Raw genomic sequence first — 16,985 nt, 5'->3', positions numbered from 1 at the left:
CGAGCCTGGGAAGGGGCGGGGCCTTGCGCCGCCCGGGAGGTTTGGTCCTCGGCGGCCGCCGTCCGGGAGCCGGTGCGAGAGCAGGTCCAGGGCTGGGTCGCGGAACCTGACGCGGGAACCCGGCTGGAGATGGAGTTCGACTGCGAGGGTCTGAGACGGCTGCTGGGCAAGGTGCGGGCAGCCCGCCGCGCTGGGGCTGGGGCGAGGCCTCGGGGTCTCTGGGGCGTTTCCACCCGTGGCCGGGCTACCTCCTAGCGGCGTGTGCTCCCCTCGTCGCGGAGCTGGGAGCCGAGGAGGACTGGCCCGAGGTCGGCTTCGGGAAGCCACCGGCCTCTCCCTCCCAAGGCCCGCGCTAGGGCTCCACCCGCAACTCCGAGCTCCCCCAACCTCCACCGGTGTGAGACCTTCTTACGCCTCCAGTTTCTCTTGGTCTCAGACGGCTTCTGGCCCTCGCCTGTCCCCCAACCGCTCCCTTTTCTGTCCGCCTGGCCGGTCCCATTTTTTCTTGACGGACTTGCAGTGCTCAGCCTTTGTAAGACCCAACTCAGATGTCCGTCCCTGGGAGGTGGAATCGCCCCCTTCTCTCTCCTTGCTTTCAGAAATACCGATGATCACGTCTTGGAGTCATTATTTATTGACAAACCTTACTCATGCTTCTGAGCTGCGACGCCCGAGACGCGGCTTCGCCCAGCCGTGCGCCTCACGGCGGCGGGGCTGCTGGGAACTGCGGCGAACGAGCGCCCTGAGTAGACTGGGAATGGCCGGGGCGCGAAGGCCGGGGAGACCCCCTGGACGTTGAAGGGCCGGCCGGGAGGGCCGGCCCACGAGTCTCGCCTACGTTTCTGGGGCATGACTAGCGCGAGATTCCGGGTTAGTCCGGGTTAGTCCAGGATCCCTGATTCCTCGGCCTGGGATAGTCTGAGGCTTCCCGCCTTTTCACCAGTTTTCTGGTTAAGTGATTCTTAATGTTTCTTAAGACGTCCGCCATGGGAAAACCATCCATTTATGCCATTTTTGTTAGATTTACAAACAACAAAAATCTTTCTTCTTTGGGGCAGTTGGCACACCTATGGGAGATTTTGAAGCCTCATGATTGAAATTGTTTATATATGTAATCGATTTGAATGACTTGATCTGCTGTGTCGGGTGTAGATCTTGTAGGAAGAAAAATATAACCATGCTTAGAGTTCTATTTTCTCTTCAGACATGAAATTTAAAAAACAACAACACTCCATTAAGTTTTTAAACGAGGGAGCATGATGTATTATGTCCAGTGGGAAGAATTGTTAAAATTGATAGTAGAAAAAAAAATAATTTGGGTGGAGGTGGAATGAAGGAAAAAGACAAGAGAGTGAGTGATTTTGTTCAAGGGCGGAGTAGACGGTTAGAAGAATTTTTTTTATCAGTGCAAAACATAAAGTCTGGCGCATAGGTGCTTAATATTTGTTGGGTATGTAAATTAAGGAAACTAGTTAGAAACAAGTCAGTCCTGCTAATATTTCTGAAGTTCCTTAGCCCTCATACTAGGAAACTAATATAATAACTTAATTTCTAGAATTAATTTTAGTGCTGAAAAATCTGTGAACAATACATTAAAATCAAGCAACTGTATGGAGAATGTGAAATTTTTTTATTGGAAACAAATAAAACGTCTAAATATTTCAACCTAAATAAATATTCCAACTTCATGACTATGAAGAAATCAGCCCTCTCCAGATTTTTTAAATTTAATTTTATAGTTAATAAAAAATTTTAATTTTAGAGAGGATAAAACAGAGAGAAACATCCATTTTGTTGTTCCACTTATTAATTCATTTATTGGTTGATTTTCTTAAAAATTAATTAGAAAGAAAGGGAGAGAGACAGACAGGCATCGATTTGTTGTTCCACTTAATTTATGCATTCATTGGTTGCTTCTCGTATGTGTCCTGACCAGGGATCAAACCCACAACTTATATCCGGAGGACACTAACCAACTGAGCTACCTGGCCAGGGCTCCACATTGATCTCTAGAGTCAATGCAAATCCAATTGAAATTCTAACGTTATTTTGGGAACTTTTCAAGCTGATTCTAAAATTTATTTGGAAAGGCAGAAGGCCAAGAATAATCTTGACATTCTTACAGAAGAAGAGTAGATATGGGGACTTGCTCTACCAGATGTCAGGACTAGTGATTAAGATTTATTGTGGTGTTGGTATAGGATAGACAAATTAACCAGTGGAACAAGACTGGAGGGCGTAGAATCATTTTCACACATGTTTTAAACTTCAATATAAAACAAAAGAGGCACTGCAGATAACTACAGAAAGGAAAATAAAGGGACAAGTGATTATCCATGTGGGGAAAAAAATAAAAGTGGATTCCTACCTTTTACCAAACTTAAAAATTCCTTGTGGATTAAAGATTTAAATATAAATGACAAGTTTTAAATCGTATAGAGATAAATGTAGAGGAGAATCTTTATGGACTCAGAGTATGCAAACTTTTTAAAAATAAGGCATAAAGCCTTGGCTGGTGTGGCTCAGTTGGCGGAAGCATTGTCCTGTACACAGAAGGTGAAGGATTTGATTCTCTGTCAGGGGGTTGTGGTCTTGATCCCCAGCTGGGGTAGTGCAGGAGGCAGCCAGTCCATGTTTCTCCCTCTTCCTTTCCCCCCTCTCTCAAAATCAATTTTGGAAAAAAATTTTTTTTTTTAAATATTGCACTAAGATAGTGTTTCATATAGTAAAAATGACCTGACTATTTTTTTAAGGACATAAAAGAGATCTTTTTTTCTTTAGGTGTCAAAAAGGCAAATCACATATTTGACTAGTAGTAGTGACTTGGGTTTTCAAGCCCTAAGGAAGAGTGCTTTTGCCCTCTTTGGGCAACCTTTTATAGCAGTTTTGCAGTTAAATCATTTCTGGTATATCGATTTCTTTAGCCATTAATAATCACCTTCTCACAGGATGTTAAGGATGTAGAAAACAGCTTATAAGATTAAGTAGAAAACAAAACAAATTGTTTTGGTTCAAATAAATGTATATTCCAGGTGACAACAATGCAACCTTTTGTACATTTGTGTAGCGTTTGGAGTTGGCATGATTTCATTCACTTTTGTTTATCCTGAATCAGGGACACTGAATCTAGGGCTCATTTCACCCTCCTGTAGTTAATACTGATCGTTCTTAGTTTTGATGCTCAGTCCTGTGGATCACAATTGCTTTCTACATCCACTGTCTTCATATAAATCTGTCTCTTTGTTAACTCCTATCCAATCAGCCTACATTTATTAAAAGCATACCCTGTGCTAAGTGCTGTGGGGAGATACAGAGATGAAGAAAGGATGATTCCTGCCCTCGAGTTGTTAATAATCATAGGCTTTTTCTTCTGCCAAATTCTTTCCCATCTTAAAATGGCCTTACAGGAAGAAAAGTATCTTCCCTCTAATTTTCCGTATCATTCTAGACTCTAAGGTGAATTGTAGATAGCTCTTCCTGGAGGCCTTTCTGTAACTTAGATATGCTTTATGTTGTTTCATTGTTTCTGGTCTGTACTGATTTTGTGTACATATTTTGTTTAATATCTCACTTTTACATATGTTAACCATGAGATCCTCACACACACCTGTTGAAGTTGTAGAGCTCTCTCTTTAGTAGATAAAAAAAAGTAAGGCTCAAAGAGAGGTATCAGGATGTATTAGCAGTCATTCCCCATTTTCTCCCAATCTCCCCCAGCCCTAGGCACCCACTAATGTACTTTCTCTTTCTATGGATTTGCCTATTCTGAATATTTCATATAAATCATACAATATGTGACCTTTTGTGTCAGGTTTCTTTCACTTAGCATGTTTTCAAGGTTCACCCATGTAGTATATATCAGTTCTTTATTTTTATGACTGAATATTCCATTTTATGGATATATTACATTTTATCCATTCATCAACTGATGGATATTTGGATTATTTTTACTTTTGGGCTGTTGATAATGCTGCTATGAACAGTTGTGCACAAGTTTTTGTGTGGACGTGTTTTCATTTTTCTTTGGGTATATACCTCAGAGTGGAATTGCTGGGTTGAATGTTAACTCTGGGTTTAATCTTTCAGTAAATGCCAGACTTTTCCAAAGCAGCTGCACCATATTACCACTAGCAGTGGTATATGTATATGAGGGTTCTGATTTTTCCACATCCTCTCCCACACTTGTTATTGTCTATCTTTTATATGTGTGTGTGTGTGTGTGTGTGTGTGTGTGTGTGTGTGTATATATATATATATATATATATATATATATATATATATATATATATATATAGTTTGTCTTTTGATTATAGTATGAATCCTCCAACTTTTTTGTTCTTTTTTCAAGATTGTTTTGGCTGTTCTGGGTCCCTTGAGTTTCCATATGAATTTAAGAATCACTTAAAAAATTTTTGCAAACAAATTTTTTAAAAAACCCAGCTGGGATTTTGATGAGGATTGTTGATTACTGAATGTGTTGGGGAGTATCTGATCTATCAACAAGGGACATCTTTCTTTTTATACCTACTTTAATTTTTTCAACAGTGTTTTGTAGGTTTTAGAGTCTAAGTTTTGCATCTTGTTAAATTTATTTCCCAGTACTTTATTCTTTTTGATGCTGTTGTAAATATAAATATTTTCTCAAAATCATTTTTAGAATGGTAATAGACCCTTAACATACTTTTTTTTTGTTTAATCCTCAACACAAGTCTACAAGGTGGGTATTATTTCTCTTTGCAAATGAGAAAGTTCAAAGAAATTAAATGATTTTGCCCGCAGGGCAACCAAGGTAGTGTTTCTGGGAGTATATCTGGATGAATGAGGAGATGGTTCACTCATTCTGACTGCAAACCCTTGCATGCTTTCTGTTCTCCCTTTGAAACCCAACATGCAGTACCAGAAGGGTTGGAAGGGAAATTCAAGGTGTCTTAAAGTGAATGAATGAGGTATTCAAGAGTAAGAGTTGGATCTTGAACAGTGGTGACAGGAGTGATAGATACACCCTGCCCTACTTCTTAAGCCTTCAGGAGGTATTTGGAGGCAGTTTGATTTAGTGCTTAAAGGCCCAGGTCCTAGGTTTGAGCTCTGGCTTCCCTACTTAACTTGCTGTCTAATTCAGCAGGTTATTTTGATTCTCTAGCTTTCATTTTCATCTTCATAGGGTCATTATTAAAAGGGTTAAATCAAATACTATTCATGTTTGTAAAACTCAATGCCCAGAGCCTAGTACATAGTAAGTGTTCAGTTAAATGTTAATTGTAATTGTTCTGTTGTCTGTAGATTTATTCTTATTCCATGCTCATTTTTCTCTTTTCAGTACAAGTTCAGGGATCTAACTGTGGAAGAACTAAAGAATGTAAATATGTTTTTCCCACATTTCAGATATTCTATGGACACCTATGGTAAGAATCGTATTCTCTAGTTTTTGCTACATTATATAAACTATTAATTATTTGTTCCTAAAGAGCTACAAAATTAAAATTCCTATTTCTCTCTTTTATCCCCGATTTTAAACCATACTTGGGGACCTGTGATTTCTGAGGAAATTTAAGTTAATATACTTTATATCATTAATTTTCTATTGCTGCTGTAACAGATTAGCACAACTTAATGACTTAAAACAACACATATTTACTACCTCTCTGTAGGTTAGAAGTCTGGGCTAAAATCAAGATGTCAGCAGGTCTCAGATCCTTTCTGGAGGCTCTGGGAGAGAATCCATTTCCTTGCCTTTTTCAGTTTCTAAAGGTCATCCTCATCCTTTGGCCCCAGGTCTCTTTCCACTATCTTCAAAGCTAGCAACATTGCATCTCTCTGACCATCCTTCTGTAATCAAATTTCCTTCTATCCATAGCTAGAAAAGGTCCCCTGCTTTTAAGGACCAGTGTGATTAGATTAGGTCTACTCCAGTAATACAGGATAATTTCCCATCTCAGGTCTTTAACTTAATTACATCTAAAAATTCTCTTTGCCAAGTAAGGTTAACATATTCACAGGTTCCAAGGATTAGGGTATTGGATATCTTTGGAGGTCATTATTCTGCCTACCACATACATGGTTGATTCAAAATTATTAATAACAAAGTTTTAGTTATCTTGTTCACTTAGTACAGAGGGGCTGGCTACCTAAGAAAGAGTTTACTATCTTTCAAAAATTTCTGACCACAACCCACACGTAATTAAAATACTGTGAGCACTCTGGAATTTTCTCCTTTATTTATTTCTTTCCATTTAAAAACAAATGCTGATTGAGACTCACTAAATTAATTTCAGGACCCATGAATTAGTTAAAACATATTGTTTTGAAAAACTTCTTTATTCTACATGGGTATGTTTTATATTTGAATTAGTCTGGGTTAAGAAAATGTATCTAATTCAGATTTATATATTAGAAGTTTTGAGGAGTTATTGAAGTATTTCTTAGGAATAGATGATTTTATATGTGGAAGAAATTATTAGATTCTGGCCCATCTGTGACTGGTATCTTTTGATTGGCACCTAATTATTTGGTTTTGCATAAATGCCTAGGATGGGGGATGTAACAGCTACTACTTATTGAATGCCAGATGTGCTTCCAAATGCTTTATCTATATTTTCTGACCTGTTTTTTTTTAGAACCAAAGCTGTGAGATAAGTATTATCATCTTAATTTTTTCAGATAAAGAAACCAAGGCTCAGAGAGTTTAAATAAATTGCTTAAGACTACAAAGCTAGTTAGGGATGGAGTTGGGGTTTGTACCCATGTCTGTCTTGCCCTCTGCTTAGAGGCATCAGTTCTTCACCAGTGTGTCCCAGTTATTGATGGGCAAGTTGAAATTTCAGGGATATGAAGACTGAATAAAGGTTGAGAATAATGAAGTTAGAGAAACCAAAGAAAATAATTATTGCCAGGCTGGTGTGGCTCAGAGGTTCAGCATCAACCTATGATCCAGGAGATCACTGTTTGATTCCCGGTCAGTGTACATACCCAAGTTGCAGGCTAGATCCCATTGGGGGAGTGCAGGAGGCAGCCGATCAATGACTCTCTCATCATTGATGTTTCTATCTCTCCCTCTCCCTTCCTCTTTCTGAAATCAATAAAAACATACTTTAAAAAAAGAAAATAATTATTGATCTTTCTAAAAGGTCACTTTCAAAAATTAAGCTGGCTGGTTTGACTCAGTGGTTAGAGCATCGGCCTGCAGACTGAAGAGTCCAGGTTCAATTCTGGCCAAGGGCACGTACCTCGGTTGCAGGCTCGATCCCCGGCCCTGGTCAGGGCTTTTTCGGAAGGAAACCAATTGATATATCTCTCTCACTCACATTGATATCTCTCTCTCTCTCTCTCTCTGTCTCTCTCTCTCTGCCTCTCTCTCTCTCTCTCTCTCTCTCTATTCCTCCCTCTCTCCCACCCCCTCCCTTTCTTCCTCCCTTCCACTAGAAATGGAAAAATATCCTTGGGTGAGATTGAAAAAACAAAAGTAAAGCTAACTTTTTTTTTCTTATTATAAAAGTTATAATCTGATTTCTGAAAATGGTTGTAACTGATTTGTTACATGTGACAATTATTTGCTAATGTCCCCACATTTTATTATCCTTTACTTTTCACATTATCTCATTCGATACTTATGATAACTTTATGACACAGTCTTATTATCTTTATTTTATGGATGATCAAACTGAAGGTCAAAGAGATGAAAGTAACCAAAAGTCACATGCCTCTAAGTGCGGAAGGTGGGCCTAGAACTTGGGATTTCAGTATCAAAAGTCTTATGTTCTGCTCTAGCTGGTTTGGCCTGCGACCGAAGGGTCCCAGGTTCGATTCTAGCCAAGAGCACATACCTCGGTTGCAGGCTCGATCCCGGCCCCGGTTGGGGTGCTTGCGGGAGGCAACTAGTCGATATCTTCCTCACATCGATGTTTCTCTCTCTCTCCTTTTCACTCTCTCTCTGAAAAGCAATGGAAAAAATATCCTCCTGTGAGGATTTAAAAAAAAAAACAAGTTCTGTGTTCTTTTACTTACCTGCTCTGCTTTCTAAAACAAAACAAAAAATCTAGTAATCTTCCTTTGTCAACATTTGTACTGATTCCTAGATGATGGTGTTTAGAAATAATGTGTTTCTGAATATGTGTTATGTGCATATGTGTGTTACCTGCTATTGAGTTGACTTTGACTCCCTTTCCTACTTCTGATTGCACATTTTGAGGCTTTTTTTTTTCTTTCAGTTTTCAAAGATAGTTCCCAGAAAGACTTGCTGAATTTCACTGGTACTGTTCCTGTGATGTATCAGGGTAAGTGTGGAAGCTGAGAAATTGTGGGAATTTTCTAAAAGAGCAGTTTAATAAGAACTTAAATTTATTTAGTGCCATAATGTTCTCAAAGTGTTTTGATGTGTATATGATCTTATACAGAATCTTATTGAATATAGCAGATTACTGAACCAGTTGTGGAAGGTCTAAATTAATATCAACATACTCAATTCAGTAAATATTTAATGTCAACTATGTGTCCACTACTCTGCTAGGTGCTAGGTTTCAGAGGAGAGCAAGACAGACATGGGTCTGCTGTAGTGGAAAATTATCCCTGTTTTCCATAGCAGACCATGGGAATCCCCACCTTTTTCTTTATTACGTCAATGAAGAGTTCCTCTTCCTTTCCTCTGAATGATATAGCATTATCCTCATTCTATAGGTGAAACAGAGTCTAAGCCTGGTCAAGTGATTTACCTAAGACCACACATCTGGTATCAGGCTAGAACTTCAAACTCCCAACAGGAAAATTTTAAACACAGGAGTCATTAAAGCTCAAAGAGAACAACATATTTTAGGTGACCTGTTTAGGTGACCTGACAGGCTAAAATAGCTAAGTGTTCTCCCAAAAAGAAATAAAAAATCACTAACTTTACTATACATAACTCCTCCTCTTTGTCCAGACCTACTTACTCCAATGTTCAAGAGGACTAACCTTTAAGACAGATATCGCAGGAGATTGTTTATATAGTGTGATTTGAAGAACACCAGTGAAGTGTTGGTTCCAATATATTTCTATGAAGTGGTGCCTGAAATTCCACCACTAAAAATTAATTTCTCCTTTAAAATGCAAAGAATCCCAGGAGGAATAACATCCAAAATCATAATATACAGTGTTGTACTTATAGAAAACACTTGGTAAGTACTTGTTAAATGATTGCATTAGTTTATTACTGACTGAAAGGCTTAGGAATAAATTAACTTACTGAACATTTGAAAGAGGAAGTGCACTGAAAAAGGGCTGAGGAGGATCTGGAATCCAAATAGGGAGAGAACAGTGGAATTTGCTGTCTCTTACAAAGGGTTGAGCACTGTGTGATGAAAATACATTGCCCAAAAGACACCAAGAAGCTATATTTTGAGGGACTTTTTCAAAGTAGGTGCTTCATTATGGTAATTCCTAGATTGTTAGAAACCTTCCTTAATCCTACTCCTTCCCCAGTGACTTATTGCTAGAGGTGCACTCATGTTTTATTCTGCCTCAGTTATGCGCCACCATGACACCTCCTTTGGTTCAGGAAATGCATAGGAATTTAGCTTGGTTTTTACACACAGGAATGCAGTTGGAGATGAAAGTATGTAGCAATGGGCTCTCCAGAATTTGCAGAGGTAGGCAGAACAGGCATAGAGTTGATTTTTATTTTTATTCCATGCTCCTCTCCTACCAAGCTGTCATACTATTTTCTGGCTGCCTGGAGAACTTTATTCAGGCCTGTTCCCCATTACTTGTGTTCTACATTTCTTATGGTTAGATGTTAGAAAGACAGAGAAAGAATTCCTGTCCACCTCATCAACTGGTTGGTTGATTGATTCACAATTCTTACCCATCCCAGTAATTTCAAGGGTATTTGCATATTAACACAGGAGCTTGTGAATTTAAACCAATCATTGTTTAGTAGCATTTCAGTTTCTAGGACAGTGTGGGGAGGTAACGGGAGAACATAAAAGTTATCTTACTACTATTGGTTAGATGCCCCTCATTGGCACTCTGACTCTCCTAGTGCTACAGAGTTATATCATTGATTCTTATGCTGGCTGGGTCTTTCAAGGTAGTAATGGTACCCGCAATACCTTTTTATTGACAGTACGTTTTTCCCCCCTTTGCTTTTGACTAGAATTATATCAACTCAGTGTGGTATACAGTAGTTATTTCTTGCTGATCAGAAGATCAGAATGTATTATCTTTCTCATCTATCAAATGGACCAATACAAATGGTCACTTTGTGGTGCTATGATCACATAACTTTATAATCATAGTTAACTACAAACCAATAGCTATGCCTATCTATACCTATATTGTAAATACTTAGACACTATGTATGGTAATGGATGTTAACTAGACTTTTTGTAGTGACATACCTCAATAAAAACATTTTTTTAATAGAGAAAAGTAGAAGAAGAGTATGGTTCTAAGAACTGCTGATATGAAATAGTAGACCAGCTATTAGGACATTTCTATAAATGTCCCAGGTATTAGGACATTTCTATAATGTACCAATTTTCAGTCCTAGCTGAATATTAGAATTATTTTCTAATAGGAACATAATAAGCTTTTAAAAAATGATATCCAGACCCCATCCCATTGAATCAGAAATTTTGGGGGAGTGGCCTGGATCTTGGTATGTTTCCAAGTTCCTTAAATGTTTCTAATTTGCAGACACCTCTGGGTATCATTGGTTTAGGGGAGGAGTAAGATGAAAGATGAAAAAAGTAACTTTCAGTGAAAGGAGGATTTCCTTAGTAAGATAAGGGTTGCAGTGGAAAAGAAAACTATTTTTATTTATACCTGGCCTATTTTCAAAATGCAAACATTGCCAACCCTTCATGGTACTTACAGTGTTGTATATTGTTCTAAGCATTTTATATACATTAACTAATCTCACCCTCACAACAACCCTATGAGGTAGGAGCTATTATTACTCCCATGTTATAGAGGAAGGAATTGAGACACAGAGAAGTTAAGTTGCCTAAAATTATATAGCTAGTAGTCTGAAACCTCTGCATTCTTGCTTCTGGGGATGCATGTTCTTAAGTATGATGAAAGACATATGCAGTAAGACTAATGAAAACAGGAGTAAATATCAGGAGATACAATAAAGCAGCAAAGGTAGTTGATCAGATTTCTATTTAAGTTTAGTTTTTATACTAACATTAATTTTAGCTTTGGGCTTCCTCGCAACCAAGGCAGTCAGATTTTGGCTCTCGGTAGGCATGACATACATGATTACAATTGGAAAAGCATACACAGAACTTCCTGTCTCAGTACACTAAAATTAAGAACCACTGGACAAGGTGACTATTAAGGTTATTTTCAGCTCTAAGTTCTATGAATTAAAACTAGTGTGTAAAGTACCTGCAATTAGTGAGCAACTTGAGGGCTAGTATCAAATTCATCTTTACTCATTCATTTAGTTTCTTCATTTATTTATTAATTCAGTCATTCTTAATTATATAAGAAACTTTTATTGAGCAGCTAGTACATTAGGCACTATACTTGGTGCATTATGTATTATGAATAATACATAATCCTCTCTTAGGAAGAAGATAACAGTGTAAAAGGAAAAACAGAACTGTAAGCAAATAGCTTAAATGCAGAAGAAGTATAAAAATGTGTGTCCACTACCATTCAAGAAAGGTACAGTAGCTCTGCTTGGGTGGAGCAAAGAAGGTTACATAGAGAAGATGGTGAATCTCAAACTCCTGACACAGTAGGCCCTGTATTATTGAATTGAATAGGATACCTTAATTAAATTTCCTTAAATATTATGCTGGTGATTTAATGGGAACATATATCCAATGATAATGTAGATGAAATGGGGAGGGGGAATAGGCCTCAGTTTGCATAAGTCCTTTAATATAGAAACTTGACTACACATTTTAAAATACCACCTAGCTATACCATAAATAAATGTGCATGCCTTATTATTATTTGAAGTGTGTTCATTTTATTTCAAATAGGTAATACATATAACATACCAATTCGTTTGTGGATTTTGGATTCTCACCCTTTTGCTCCTCCCATTTGCTTCTTAAAGCCAACTGCAAACATGGGAATCTCAGTTGGAAAACATGTGGATGCTCAAGGCAGAATATACTTGCCCTACCTTCAGAACTGGAGCCATGTAAGATCAATTTGGATTTTCTTTGAAAAGTTCTTATTTTTCTCAATATTTATCTTTGATCCTAGTGAATCAAATTAACAAATAGGTTACTGAATTTTCTTTCAACGATATTCTTCATATGGTCATTAAAAGTAATTTGAAATTGAGCTCCCAGGGGTCACCCAAGTCTCAGAACCCTGATGACAGCTGCCTGCCTGAGCTGTTCTCTTTGAGTCTAGGAGCCAACTGTTGTTCACTCCCTGTCCTTTTTAGTTGCTTGCTGCTTGATAAAGCACGTGTAAAGCTACTAGCAAGATATTGGGCATTATCTCCTAGTCCCTCTCTATTAAAGATTCTTGTGTAATATATGTATTTATTTGTAGTTTTGCCTGTTTTTTACCTTTAGTAAATTGAATCATATAATCTGTTATGTGCTTTGTTTTAACTGAGTATTAAAATTTTATCTGGATACGTGAACATACTTTCCTTTGTCCTTTAGGGGGTAATCAGATATCCAGGCATTGAGACAGGACTGGAGTATTCAAAAGTTTAAGTTTCCAGGCTCATTAAAACAAGAATAGAATCATTTCTTTATGCCTAAACCTACTTGATTTTAGTAATTTAACAGCTTGGCTGCACTGACTCCATTTTATTTCTTCACTCTATTCCTTGGTGTTTAGGGATGAAGAGTTATCATATCTGCAGTTTATTCTCAATTGGTTCAGAAAAATACAGAGAGGGAAAGATACTAAGAAAGCAAATGTGATAAAATTTTAGTGATCTGGGTGAGGAATATATGGAAATTCTTTGTACTGTTTTTGCAGTGTTTCTATGTTTGCAGTTATTTCAAAACAAAAAGTTAAAAAAAAAACAGACTGTACTCTGCTTGTAAGCACATTCATGTTATTTTCCTACATTTTGGAGATGTGGATTTAGCATTTCCCCATTTTAAAAAGTTAAAAGGATTAAGTAATTTTTCAGTTAAAAGTATTAAAATAGGTGAAGGTATCACATACTTTCTGTAGTAGTTTTCAGAAAATGAAAGCATAATACAATACTTTGTTTTGGCTAACTATAACAATGTATAGATTAAAAGGTAGTATTTGTCAGCAAAGTTTTTGCATAACTCTTCCCTTTGTGTGTATTCTGCAGCCTAAATCTGTACTTGTAGGACTAATTAAAGAAATGATTGCCAAGTTTCAAGAGGAACTTCCCCTGTATTCTCTATCATCATCTGATGAGGCACGGCAGGTGGACTTGCTAGCCTATATTGCAAAAATCACTGAAGGTTTGTATTTTTGTTAGAGAGTTATGAGTTTATAACTTCTCACTAATAGCCTTTACTCTCTGCTACTTTATTTTTATAAATAAATACATACACACACACACACACACACACACATATATATATATACACACACTCTCACATATACACACACATATCTGTGTTGAATAAAAAATTCCTGTACATCTATTGTAGGGTATTACCTACCATACAGTTTCAATGAATATGGTTTCTTAAAATGTAAATGATTAGCCCTGGCTGGTGTGGCTCAGTTGATTGGAGCATCGTCATAAACCAAAAGGTCACAGGTTCGATTTCCTTGTCAGGGTAAATACCTAGATGCAGATTTGATCCCCAGTTGGGGCGCATACGGGAGGCAACTGATCAACGTTTCTCTCTCACATCAATGTTTCTCTCCCCCCACCCCTTCCTTCTTCCTTTCCCCTCTTCCACTCTCTCTAAAAATCAATGGAAAAAATATCCTCCGGTGAGGATTAACAACAGCAACAACAACATGTAAAAGATTACTCTTATACTGACAGATAAAACAATTTGTGTTTTGTTAAAAACCACTTTATATTTACAGGGGTGGGCGAAAGTAGGTTAAATTACCAGACATTATTACCTAAAAGATAAATCATAAGTAAGGATATGAAATAATAATAATTAAAAAAAGGAAAAAATACAATAATAAATAAATAATACAAGAGTAAACTCTGTGTTTCATGTACTCACAATTATAAACCTATGTTTGCCAATCCAATCCCTGTATTAATGATCCCAAACCTTTCTCATTATATGTTTATGTGGCTTTTTGCCTCACCAGTATATTGGTCCAGAAAATTGTGGTTCTCACTGTTTCTCACTGAGTATAAAGCAGACTATCCATGCTTGCAAAATTCTATAAGGTGCTAAATATTTTTTGCATTTTAGACAAGTGCAGTAAGAATCAGAATGTTTTTCAGAATTATGGAAATCCTGGATTTTTTTTTTGTCTTATATAATATTTTTAAATGTTTGGAAAGATATTTTCTTTCAAAAGGGTAGCATTTTTTTAGTGGAATATTTACTATGAGATTCCTGTCTTTCTAGCATTGCATTTGTTCAACAAGTATTTTTGAGTACCTATTGTGGACTAGCACCATGTTTTCTGTCCAAGTTATTGAAGCTTAGTGTATTTTTTTTTTTGAAAGATACTGAAAAGATTTTTGATATTATTTTTAAATTGTCACGATCATTCTCTTTTCTTTCTAGGTGTCTCAGATATAAATTCAAAGAACTGGGCAAATCATGAGAATAAAACAGTAAAGAAAATTACTGTGGTTGGAGGTGGAGAACTGGGAGTTGCCTGCACTTTAGCAATTTCAGCAAAGGTATGTAAGCATAGTTGCCATAAATACATATATCATATTGCTACACTTTTAGGTAGTTTATGTTTAACATACAAGAAATGAAGGTTTAATTTTGGGAGAACCTCATTTTGCCTTAAAATATATTTAGTTAGTTGACAAAATAGCTAAAAGCTCTCATTAGGGATGTTGGCTCTTAATTAGTAGTTAGTCATGGAATAGGCTTTGAAAAAGTGATTTGAATAATGGGCTCATCAGCCTAATTCAAGGGAAACCTCAAATTGACATTCATCTAACTTCGTCACAAATTCTTTTTTTTTCTCTGTCATGATGCTTTAATTAAACTCTTAATAATTTTAGCTTTTTCTAAAATTAGAATTTTTTTTACCGTTGCCTTTTCTTGTGTAATTACTCTGATTTTCTTTAGGATTGTAGTTCCTGAGTTGATAGTTTGAGATTTGTTTATTTTTTATCCGTACCTTTTACTAGATCTTTTTTATATAAATTATTTTCAGAAAGGCATTAAAATCCCCTTCCAAAGTGGCTCAAAAGACCCTCCTGGGCCCAGTATCATGGTAACAGCATGTCTATGTCATTTGAGGGATATAGCCTAGCATAGAATAGCTGTCCCTTTATGTGTTTATTTGGTAGCTGGCCTTTGGTTTTCTATTCTATTAAAAATTTGATTGTTTGCCACCTAATTTCTTCCATTTAAGATTCACATATATGTTCTATTTCAGCAAATAATTAAATTGTACCCAGGGAGCTAGAAAATATTAAAGCTGGCTACTCAGAAAAATATATGCTAACTTTTGGCATATTATAGTTTCATTTCCTCCACCCTTTATCTGAATATAATGTTCCGTTTTAATTGGCATTGCAGTTGTTTTCAGTTCTTTTGGTATTAAATAGAGTGCTTCTGTAAACATTGCTTTACAAGTTGCTTATTTTCTCATCTAAATTTTTTTTTAGGTGTGCATAATCTCAAAAATAGTACTAGTGAGTCAGAGGGCATGGATGGTTTTTATCACACTTAATACATATTGCAGAACTGCTCTTCAGAAAGGCAGAACTAATTTATGCTGCTAATAACAATGTGCACATCAACCAGATTTTTGACATCCCTAACAGTACTGAGTTTTATCAGTTTTCTTTGTTTTTGTTAAGTACAGGAAGGCCTCTTAACCTTTAAAAGACGGCATTTAAAAGACAGCATCATACAAACTCCATATATTTTCCAGGATCAACGGTACAAATAATGGTGTCTTTCCTTTTGCCTGTAAAAAAGAACGTATATGCTTAGGTTTCTGAGTATTTAACCTTTAAAAGACGGCATTTAAATTCCGTCAGCATTTAAATTCGGCCAGCGGGACCCACTCCTTGCCGGGAACTAAAGTTCCCTTTCATCGGATAAAGGTTAAAGTCGTTTCTTTAGCTGTTTGAAAAAGTCTCACTGTCAGTATTTCTTTCTCTGTGAGCTGTCTAGATGGAAATTTTTTTCTGTTTTTTTAAAACAATATTTTGATACAAGGTAACAATATTCAAATAGTACAATAGCAGTCAGAATAGTGACAGTAGTATGTAGTAGTGGTGGTAGCAGCAGTAACTAACCTTTACTGAACGTTTAGGTGCCAGGTCCTCGTCTAAACACTTGACTCATTTTTACAGCAATCCTATAGCTTAGATACTATCATTACTTCCATTTTACAAATGAAGAAACCAGGGCATAGGGAGATTACCTAATTTGCCCAAAGTCGCACTGTTAATAAATGGAGGGAGGATTTGAAGCTAGGCAGTTTACATATAGAACCTATATTCTAGATCCTTACAACTCAAATGTGGCTTGCAGACCAGCAGCATTGACATCATCTGAGATCTTATTAGAAATGCATAATCTCAGGTGCCACTACAGACCTACAGTAGAAATCTGCATTTTAATAAAATCCCTGGTGATCCATGTGCTTCACTGATCTCTTAGGTGTGATCCCTTAAACTTGAGAAGCTCTGCTCTAAACCACTGTGTTAAACTGCTTCATTATTATTATTGTTATTGATGGACATTTCGGTTGTTTCTAGTCTTTTTTTTTTTAATGAGTTTATTTGAGCTTGGTGATGACATATGTTGGGAGCAAGATCTCAAATGCTCCCTCTAGCCTGTATCATTATCCTACATTTACTAATAAACTTGTAGGGCGATTTATGTAAATGAGATTTATGGATTAAAGGAGTTACTGTGTTTTTA

General features: G+C 36.8%; 1 protein-coding gene across 4 annotated transcripts in view; it reads left to right on the top strand.

Annotated features, from left to right (window-relative positions):
• The first annotated feature begins 59 nt into the window (after positions 1 to 59).
• Positions 60 to 16,985, top strand: part of UEVLD (UEV and lactate/malate dehyrogenase domains) — a 34,906-nt gene continuing 17,980 nt past the window's right edge. Inside the window, exons 1-6 of one of the 4 annotated variants that reach the window (XM_081153351.1) lie at positions 60 to 171; positions 5,318 to 5,402; positions 8,205 to 8,270; positions 11,967 to 12,130; positions 13,262 to 13,397; positions 14,649 to 14,767. In XM_081153351.1, coding sequence (XP_081009477.1) covers positions 130 to 171; positions 5,318 to 5,402; positions 8,205 to 8,270; positions 11,967 to 12,130; positions 13,262 to 13,397; positions 14,649 to 14,767 — 612 coding nt within the window. In that variant the 5' untranslated portion in view covers positions 60 to 129. The remainder of the gene's footprint in view (positions 172 to 5,317; positions 5,403 to 8,204; positions 8,271 to 11,966; positions 12,131 to 13,261; positions 13,398 to 14,648; positions 14,768 to 16,985) is intronic. The other 3 variants (XM_081153353.1, XM_081153354.1, XM_081153352.1) reach the window with 3 other exon arrangements.

This window comes from Miniopterus schreibersii (assembly GCF_964146895.1).
Source record: "Miniopterus schreibersii genome assembly, chromosome: 12".
Taxonomy (NCBI): Eukaryota; Metazoa; Chordata; class Mammalia; order Chiroptera; family Miniopteridae; genus Miniopterus; species Miniopterus schreibersii.
Note: the sequence above shows the minus strand (reverse complement) of the source record. Positions and strands in the feature narration are given on the sequence as shown.